The following is a 10896-nucleotide window of genomic DNA, read 5'->3' as shown; positions in this document are numbered from 1 at the left end:
GTAGTGTATGTATTGCTTCATTATGTAGTAGTATGCATTGCTTCATTTAAGTAGTAGTGTGTATTGCTTCACTTATGTAGCAGTGTGTATTGCTTCATTTATGCAGTAGCATGTATTGCTTCATTTATGTAGTAGTGTGTATTAGTCAACAATACATACTCAAATTGCACAGAAATATTTCTTAATTAAATGTCAAAGGAAAAACTGATGATGTAACATTTAAAGGAAGAATTTATGCCAAGCGATGCAATAATAATATAATAATTATGCAACAATTACATAATAACATTATTCACAGGACTTTAATACCACATTTGTGTCCAGCAATGATAATACTGAATTCAAACAAAAAACGAAAGTTAATAATTCGTTCGCAAAACCCATTTATTTTCCACAAAAATCCAACATATACTACCGTGGCATATTATTATATATATGTATAAATATATATATATATGAATATAAGTAATGTTTGTATTAGTATCCGGTGCACATTGATTTTCCTTTATACACACACACACACACAAACGCAAATACTTCTGTTCATGCATAAATGCATACACACATTTATTCACACTAGTCACAAATATGCGCATATACATACCTATGTAATATATGTGTTCATAAACACTCTTGTAGCTTTCGAATATAATAAGCAGTGATTAAATTATCAGACTTCCTTCCCGCAAGACAAGTGCTAAGGAAATAATCCACTAATGAATGTGATTATAATTTCCTGCCGATAACGAAAGAACACGAATTATAATCGTGTGTGTGTGTGTATGTATGTATGTATGTATGTAACAACATGTATGTATGTATGTATTATATATCTATATATATACATATATATATATATATATATATATATATATATATATATATATATATTAATATTTATATAGATGTATATATAAAAATAGTTAAATCATTCTCTTTCTCTCTCTCTGTCTCTCTTAAATCTTCTCTTCTCTCTCTCTCTCTCTCTCTCTCTCCCCACAACATTCAGTTGACACCTGGCATTGGTACAACTGTGCTTTCGTCATATCCTATTCGATTATTAACATCTCGCTGCTAAAAACCAATTCCCTGACAGTTTAACTAAATTTAATGTCGAATAGAAAGAATGCACGTCTCCCACCCACTGCACACGTCGTCTTTACCGTAAGAGAGGGCGGCCGCCTCCGCGCCGACCAATCGGAGCGCCGTGTGCTGGTGACGTCAGGGAGCGCGGGAATCCGGCCAATCAGCGTCGGCCAGCCGCTGTTCTTCCGTCCCGTCTCTCTCCCCCGCTAGCCCGCCAGTCAGGAGAATCCATAGCGAGGCGGCGTGTTACAGCCTCGGTGTTATTGGTTGTTAAATTCGCCCTTGGAAACTGGCGTTGTGTGCTCCGATATTATAATAACAAAGCGTTATATAAGTTTTGCCTGTTGCTCTTGAGCAATCATTGTGATATCGTGGTTATCTGTTTGTGTGTGTTTTCATCAGATCACTACAATGGACCCTTTGGATGCCAGTGGAGTTCACAGCCCCTTAGGGGACAGTGCAAGCAGTGACAGTGAGGAGGAAGACAGCACGTCACTGAAGAAATCCACTAGAAATTCTAGTAGGAAGAAGAAAGGCACTGCTAAGAAAGTTGGAAACAGTGGCAAAGATCACTTACATGCAAATAATGGCAAGCGTTTGGAGAAAACAATAGGCCCACCATGTAAGTGTGGTTGCTTGAAAGGAATAGGTGAAGAAACTGTGAAAAAGATCTTTGAAGAATTCTGGGCAATAGGGGATTATACTAAACAGAATGCCCATCTCGGTACGCGACTGATTCTTGTGGACGACTCCTCGCCGGACAGTCAACAAGGGACAAATCAGCCTGCTGCAACACCTCTAAGCAGGACAGTAATATACACAGTGTTTTACAACAACATAGTGTACAAAGTATGCAGACAGGCCTTTCACAGCATTCACAGTATAGGTGAGAAAAGAGTGAGAACCGTTATAAACAAATTAAGGACGACAGGTGTAGAAGGTGACCAACACAAACAACCGAACAAGCTCAATCAAGCCTTTGTAAGAATACGCCAACGTATTGTGCAGCACATCTTGAAAGCTACTAATGGAGTACTGCCTGCCATCAGTAAAGCCGGTTCGTCCAGATTCTCCATTAAAACTATTTACAATTCATATTTACAGTCAGTAGATGGATTATCTGCAAAATACCATGTGAGCTACACATACTACCGTGAAGTTTATCACGACCTTCTGAAAAAGGGTCAGAGTGGAGACGAAACTAACACTGTCAACAACGTTTTAAGTCAACACCATTGTGAAGGTTAGTGTCCCCATACTCTTTTGGCTGGCATACTTGGGCAGGACACAGCAGTTTGGCTGTGATAACACTTGATTGTAAATGGAATCAGTTGGTATGCTTAGTTGCTATTTCAGGTTTTGTCTTGAATCTGCTGTTTGATCATTATAAATACTCCTTTTGATGATTCTTAATTGCTTAAAATCAAGACAAGACTAGGATGTTCCTACATTCACATCCTCTGGCCTGAAAAAAAAAGAATATGTAAAAATCATTGTGTAATGAGAGTTGGTATGGTTGTAAAAAGATAAAGACATGGGCTAGGGTATTAAGGTGTCAAGCGAGGTTCCAGTAGGGATGGTAAGTGTTACCTCACTAATAGTTCCCGAAGGCCAGAGCCTCACCTGGGTGCTAAATATGCTTATGGGGATTAGTTGAGGAGGGGAGGGGTTAATGAAACTTACTTGTAGTAGTAGGTACTGTATGATGTGATAATGTGGTCTTGAGGTTTTATATCCACTCTTGTTTTGTATGCGTTCATGAAGAGAAAGATAAGAAACATCAGTGTCATACAATGAAAGATTCTGGTTGCAATGCAACTGATATAGACATTTGGAGAGTTAAACATTAGAATCCTTGATCATAACCAAATTCTGTAGTGGTTGTACGGTCATGAATAGTGCGCTGCAGTTTATCCATGTACAATCACTGTTTATAAGAGTTTATGAGGCTTTCCCAAAATGCTTTTCTAGAATATGTAGTCATCAATTAGTAGAATCTTGGTACCATTTATGGACACATGTCAGCATTTCATTCTATGCCACAAGAATGGCAGACCTCATTTTGGGGTCCTGTATTGCATTCTATGGCTTCTTTTGTTAGGATACCACATGACAAGATCAGGCAAAGAAATGAAAGGAAGAGTGTAAAGTAGTAATACTGTCAAATTTTTGCAGAGCATATTTTACAAGGCTATATTCTGCTGAAGCTCAAAAATGGTCCTGTGACTGTCAATTGCAAGAAACAAAGGTGGAGATAACTGAGCCCAAGGAGGGGGAAGAATGCTGGTGAGAGATGGCAGCCATTCTCTGGGTTACAGGGTTCTCTGACAGTCTTCTTGAAAAGGATCAACCTACATACTGAGGCCCAAGTTTTCAGAACTTGAGAAAGTATTCTTATTGAAGGGGATCAACCTACATACTGAGGCCCAAGTCTCCAGAACTTGAGACAGTAGTCTTCATGAAAGGGATCAACCTACAAACCGCGGCCCAAGTTTCCAGAACTTTGAGACAGTAGTCTTCTTGAAGGGAATCAACCCACATACTGAGGCCCAAGTTTCCAGAACTTTGAGACAGTAGTCTTCTTGAAGGGAATCAACCCACATACTGAGGCCCAAGTTTCCAGAACTTTGAGACAGTAGTCTTCATGAAAGGGATCAACCTACAAACCGCGGCCCAAGTTTCCAGAACTTTGAGACAGTAGTCTTCTTGAAGGGAATCAACCCACATACTGAGGCCCAAGTTTCCAGAACTTTGAGACAGTAGTCTTCTTGAAGGGAATCATACTGAGGCCCAAGTCTCCAGAACTTGAGACATAGTCTTCTGAGGATCAACCCCAAGTTTCCAGAACTTTGAGACAGTAGTCTTCTTGCAGGGGATCAACCTACATACTGAGGCCCAAGTTTTCAGAACTTTGAGACAGTAGTCTTCTTGAAGGGGATCAACCTACATACTGAGGCCCAAGTTTCCAGAACTTTGAGACAGTAGTCTTCTTGAAGGGAATCAACCCACATACTGAGGCCCAAGTTTCCAGAACTTTGAGACAGTAGTCTTCATGAAGGGAATCAACCCACATACTGAGGCCCAAGTTTCCAGAACTTGAGACAGTAATATGCTTATAAGAGTAAGCTAGCTGACTGATTGATTTTCCCTTTCCTTATTTTCTTTATACGTATGAATTACTATACAGTAGACCTTACCTGGCCTATGCCTGCTGTACAGTATATTCAAATATACTATGACTTTTCACGCACACACACACACACCGACCGAACCGGAGAATGACATGAAGGTAAAAACTGATAACTGAAAAAAAAATTTTTTTTTACTGCATAGCTATCCAGCACTCCCCCATGATAAAATCTCCCTAAAATTCAATTAGCATATGCCCGTAATAAATGAAATCATCAGGTAATAATCATCTGTGTCAGGGTGATCAACCGACAGGTAATTGGCATAACGAAGCCTGTGGTGATCAGGAGGGGGAGTCGGAGGTGGGTGATTGTAAGGGGGGGGATAAGGCCCCCAGTGTTCAGAACGCCTAAACACACACACACACACACACATCTCACCATCAGCGACAAAAGCTCATCACATTTAAATGAAATGTCATATAACTGAATTGGCTGATCGATCGGGCATAACGTTATGTCAAGTAATGGGTTACGGAGTGAAAGATGCGTTTTGCCATAGAAGTGCGTATGACTCGCATGTATATCATCACACACCCCCCAAAAAATGGGGGTCTCTTCAAATTCCCCAAAATTCGATTAATCATTTTTGCTGTTTGATTGATGAAAGTCATTCCCAGTGGGTTTGTCTTTTGTCATTGGTGAGAAAATAAAATTATTTATTATTACTTTTAGTTATTTTAGGTTTTTTCAGAATTCAACCGACTGTTGCCCTTTCATGGTCATCTTCCGTAACCCAAAATGCGTGTTGACGCATCGATTCTTCCCCGAGAAGAGCATTGGATTGCCCCTTCCATCGGCCTTAGCATGAAAAAGTAATGCAAATCTCTCTCTCTCTCTCTCTCTCTCTCTCTCTCTCTCTCTCTCTCTCTCTCTCTCTATATATATATATATATATATATATATATATATATATATATATATATATACATATATATATATATATATATATATATATATATATATATATATATATATATATATATAGGGTTATATATCGAAATAAATGTGACAACGTTAATTAATTATTGGAGCTTTTCTGGCGTCACAAAGACTAAGGTCACTGGCACCACGAGTGACAACGTGGATCCTAACTGAGATAGAGGCCCAAGACAAGGATTTCTCCCAGGATTCAATAGGGCCAGTCAGTAGTCCATTCCGTCGGCCTCCAATAAAAGGCAAATGAAAAATCAGTGTTAAGAAGGGGTCGATAATTCTATTGTGCTTTTGGGAAGGAGGAGGAGGAGGAGGAGGAGGAGGTGAGCAGAGCTTTCGCTTTCAATGGAAGTGGCATTGTTTTGGGGGTCCCCGTTCAATTGCAATCAATCAATCAAGCAATCTCCTGTTGTGGCTCGACCTGCAACAATTACACACCAACAACAGCAGCTGTCGCTTCTTCTGGTGTTGCCATGGCAACCCTCCTGACTGAGTTCTCTCTCTCTCTCTCTCTCTCATTTCATGCACTGAACATCAGTTGTATTCTGACTTTCTGTCCGTCATCCTCTATTCAAAAGCTTCTCTCTCTCTCTCTCTCTCTCTCTCTCTCTCTCTCTCTCTCTCTCTCTCTCTCCCCTTTCATACCCGGAGTCGTCATTCTTCATTGTTCTGTTACTTGTTATTGCTCGTGACCTCGCTTTCTTTTCAACGTGGGACGAGGAATTCATTCATTACGGCAGGGATCCAAAACGTGATTACAAGCGATATTTGTTGGAAATTAATTATGCATTATTAAATAAAACACTAAGTGATTGCTTGCTCAACTGCAACGTGCAATTGTTAGATATTTAAGTCCTGTCATTCCATATCTTCAGTGCCATTCGTTCATCTCTCCTACCATAAAATGTCAAAACTGGAAACAAATATATGATTTTATTCTTTTGTCGAACGATTGGTTTGATATTATGAATTCGTCGAAAATGTACGGAGAGTTTAACGATTAATGCGTTTGGCATTGACCTGGACAAACAAACAAACAAGCACATTAAAGAAGGTAATCGAGGTTATGGATACCATAATTTTAACATGCAAGTCAATAATGGTTTGTATAATATGCTAAAAGCATCACACAATCTTAATTATATAATGCCACACAGATTAAATCAAGATTGTCTGCAGCATTTCTTCTGATGTATTAGGCAAATGAATGGCCCTCATGACCATCCCAAATGCAGTCAATTTCAAATTTGGACTAAAAAGGCTGTTGTTAGGAAATGAAATAAACGTTTTAAGTGAAGACAGTAATGTCACGAGTCATGCAAAACTTGCGAAGTGAGTCAAATGTATGGAAGGGAGTTGGCACTGGAAATACTCGTATGTTTGACCACCCTAATATTTAGGAACTTTGATTCAGATTTGACAGAGACACTTCGGATGAGGATGAAGAGCTCTTCATTACTAATACGGAGATGAAAGAAAATGCTGAGGACGTGATTGAAGACGAGGCTCTTAGGAGGTACATTGTTGGGTATATTGTCAAAAAAATTTTCAATGAAATATCCTGATTTGGGAAAGGAAAATAATGAAATGGAACCTCGGGCTGATTCATGGATATATATTTAGAAAGTGTTAGTAGGGGAGAATTGTACAGACTCTCTAACCAATTTTTTTCTTAATTAGTTGTGATGAGGGGAATTTTTAATGCTGTGCATGGGAAAAAGCTGACTGATTCTAAACACGGTTTAAGGACACTTTTCTGAAATAAAACGCTCTGGTGTTAATGTTCCGGATGATGTGATGAGTTTTTTTTTTTTTTTTTGTCAAGATATCCCTATATTTTCTCTTGAAATACCTTAATTTGATTAGGGATATCAAACGGCATGGTCAAACGCGTAAGGAAGCGGCTAGAAAATTGATCAAACTTATACAACTTAATAAAATAAGTTCCAAAAGGCAATACTGTTTTGTTAAAAATATGGAGTTTCACAGTATCTGAAATATTCTAGTATAAGTGACGATAGAAATCATATTAATTAGCTGAGAGAGAGAGAGAGAGAGAGAGAGAGAGAGAGAGAGAGAGAGAGAGAGAGAGCCCCCTCATAGGACCACGGTTGAATAGACACAGCCCTTATTGGACCACGGCTAAGGGAAACCACGGGAACCCGTGACGTCATGCGCAGAAGAGGCTTAATTTGGCACTCCGTCTGGCTAACCTGTTCTACCTAGACCGTGCTTGAGTTCGCACGGTTCGGAGTCGCGTCTCTTTTACGTTCCTGGTGTTCCTCTGTTCCTTGTGATTGGGAGTACGTACTCCCCGTGCCTATAGCGATTACCTGACCCTATCTGCCGCATCTAGTGTTGCATTTGAAGTCTGTGGTTAATATCGTTGTGCATTGGTTTTTTGCCGGTGCAGGACAAATTTTGACAGACCGAGAATTACCCCACGTGCGTCTTCCTCTCTCGGAGCGAAGAGAATAGTGCACAGGTCAAGTGTTGTTTCTTTTTTTTAAGGGTGATCCCATCCCAGGCCGTACTACCTTTAGTAACGTAGTGGACAGCTTCGATTTTGTGTTGTTTTTGTGAGATCTTTCCGGGGTCTGGGAACGTTTCAGTGCCCACGTGATCACACGTGTTTGTGTTTTCCCCGACATCCCATAAGCGTTGTTGTGCTCTCTCTCTCTCTCTCTCTCTCTCTCTCTCTCTCTCTCTCTCTCTCTCTCTCTCTCTCATTAATCCTATTTTTATTTCTTTCCTATGACTGGAGAACCTAATGACAGGGTTGGCCATCAGGGCTTATAGGATTTGCAGTCCCGAATTTTTAGACGAAGAGTTGGATTACCTGAGGGGAGAGTTTTAGGCGATTAGGCTACGCCTAAGTCCCAGTGGGAGTGGAAACATATCAAAGCAAGGAAAAACTATTTTGGGAGGGGAAAGGATAGAAAAGGAACACTTGGTAGGAAAGAAAATAATTACAGTCCCAGAGGACAACAACTCTATTGCACCCATCAACAGGAAGCTAAATAATTTCAAATTGATAGGCAGCTACAAAAACACCATTAGGAATAAAATAGTTAGAAACAAAAAGTCGGTAGAGGGGGAAGAGATTAGAAGGGGTTTATATGGCAGCGTGTCTAGACTGTGAAGCCGGGTACTATGGGAAACTGGCAAATCATGTAAAGGAGCGAAGTCAAACAACATAGGCAGAACATAAGGCATTATAAGCAGACGTCGGCAGACCAAACACTGTTGGGAAAATGATCACAGAATAGTTTTCTGACAGGAACATCCCCAACAAAACATCTAGACTGGTTGTCGGGAGAGAACGCCTTCATAACTTGCGCCAACAACACGATGGCAGGGAACACCAGCAAACGTCGTTTGGCACTTGAAGACAGCATATCTAGAAAATCGTGTTTACTCCACAGTAGCTTTAGGAAATGAATACTGTGTGTTTAGAGAAAGCACGGAAAACGGTCAATTAGGAGGAAGGATCAGAGAAAGACCAAGGTCAAGAGGGGGTGGAGGTCTTTACAGGAAGAGCAGGCGATTATGGAGGATTAATAAAAGTGACCAAAGCAGACAGATATAAATACAGCCGGACTACGCGTCTGCTCATTGTACGGATACTTGATAATGTGGACTGTTTGTCCAAGAAAGCTAAAAAAAAAAAATAACTTTTGAATCAAAAAACTCCATTAGATACCATCCAGTCTGAATGAGGTCAGGTTTTAGTAATTCTACTAATGCACAGAACCTGGTGTGTATGTGATAAAGTTTAATATATATATATGTATATATATATATATATATATATATATATATATATATATATATATATATATATATATATATATATATATATATATATATATATATATATATATATATGTGTGTGTGTGTGTGTGTGTGTGTGTGTGTTTGCTAAGTATGCATTTGCCTCCTGCAAATCATGCAAAAAGGTCCATTCGTATATTCTCTGTCGCACTTCAGAACACCAATTTCCAAGCATTTCTTCTGCAACCTAAAACCAACATAATTCTATACTAGTGTTCTAACCCAGTGGAGGTGGAACTAAGCTGGGTTTTTGCCTGCAAAACTGTCCCCCCCCCAACCCCCCGTTTTACATACCCGATTCAGTAATGAGTCAGTGTGACCAATGAAGCTGCATCGTGACCTGTGACCTGGTCATACCCAGAAAAAGGTCTTTTGGGGGCTTTTGAAATGGCAAGTGGGTCTGCTCTGATCTTCTTGATCCGTATCTCTTTCTTGATCAGAGAAGCTGTTCTGTCTGTTCAGTAGTCTTTAGCTTGAGGTATGACGGGATAGAACAGAAACAATAGCACGGTGGAATAAGGCAAGACAATAAACCTCCATTTAGAGAAGGAAGAGAAAGGATATTGAAGGGACAGAAAAGCGAAGAACGCAAACTTGCCACATGAAAGGATGTTATCGGCAATCAGTGTCCAGTGGTTTGCAAATGAGCCCAGAATTGTTTACCAAACTCGTTTCAATAGAGAGAGAGAGAGAGAGAGAGAGAGAGAGAGAGAGAGAGAGAGAGAGAGAGAGAGCAACTGACCTGACAACGTAACTGTGGCTTGCTTGGGAAGCAAGTTTTGCTGTGAAATTGGAATTTCTGAATAGGCTAGTGTGCACAATTCGGTACGATGGCGCTCGTCTGCCCACTGCCAAGGCGTTCTGTTTACTAACGTTCGAGAACCAATACCAAAGATTTGGAAGCATCACTTATTTGACTTTTTTAGGGAGAAATTAGGGGAAGGATTGAAATCAAAGATCTATAATTCTTCTTTGTAGCGCCGTAGGAAGTTGTCACGGCTTTTTCCTTCCCCTTGAGGCTAAGATTGGATAAGAGCAGGAGATTGCTCGCAACTAAATTTTTGCAAGGCCTTAAAAACGTGGGCCTTATTCCATCGAATTTGTTAGCCTGGTTATTTCAAATCGCACAGTTTCTTTAGTGGTGTTATGAACGTCGATGATTGCAAACGTGACAGTCTGAAATTACTACACAACAGTTTCCAGCCCACTATTTGATATTTATTTATATAAAATTTCCATGGGAATATGAGCACAATATGAGAAGCTAATGAGTAAAGAAAACATGGGAAATATGGAAACATTTCTCATAACTCCTCCCTCACATGTTTATACGTATATTCTGTAGGGGAAAGCCTCACAGTTGGCGTAATTATTCTTTTAACCCTCCCTCATTAAACTGTTGTTAATAATGATGATGATTATGAACGGATGAAAATTAAATCTCCTCTAACACAGGTCACGTGAACGGAACTCGGGGTGTATTTAAAACTCCGGAAGCAATTTTTCATTCATGAATGAAGTGTATTTATTTTCTGTGTTACTGCTCTTATGGGAGATGGGGTTTGGGATAGATACACTACAGTGGCATAGATGGTGGTATGGGGTTAACATCACCCTCTCATGATAATATAAATATTTAAAATCATGGCACCAATCCTTAATTAGTAATATAAGGTCTGTTTCGTTGACAAGGAATGTTTAACAGGAGGATATCTTTGATGTCAAGCTGTCCTTCTATTATTATTATTTATTTATTTTTTTAATTTTGACCGAGTTTCTTTTACAAATTATACCCATCACACAACGTTGCACACCTTTGGGGGTGCAACATCATTGGGCGTAAAAGGATGCA

The 10896-nt window shown here is 39.6% G+C and overlaps 1 protein-coding gene across 1 annotated transcript in view; it reads left to right on the top strand.

The window, feature by feature from the left end:
• Window positions 1-1299: 1299 nt before the first annotated feature.
• LOC136855494 (protein IWS1 homolog) overlaps window positions 1300-10896 on the top strand; it is a 44254-nt gene continuing 34657 nt past the window's right edge. Inside the window, exon 1 of the mRNA XM_067132578.1 lies at window positions 1300-2329. Within this exon, the coding sequence (XP_066988679.1) occupies window positions 1498-2329 (832 nt within the window). The 5' untranslated portion in view covers window positions 1300-1497. The remainder of the gene's footprint in view (window positions 2330-10896) is intronic.

This window comes from Macrobrachium rosenbergii, chromosome 31 (genome assembly GCF_040412425.1).
Source record: "Macrobrachium rosenbergii isolate ZJJX-2024 chromosome 31, ASM4041242v1, whole genome shotgun sequence".
NCBI lineage: Eukaryota > Metazoa > Arthropoda > Malacostraca > Decapoda > Palaemonidae > Macrobrachium > Macrobrachium rosenbergii.
The sequence above is the reverse complement of the archived record's forward strand: the minus strand, read 5'-3'. Positions and strand labels throughout refer to the sequence as shown.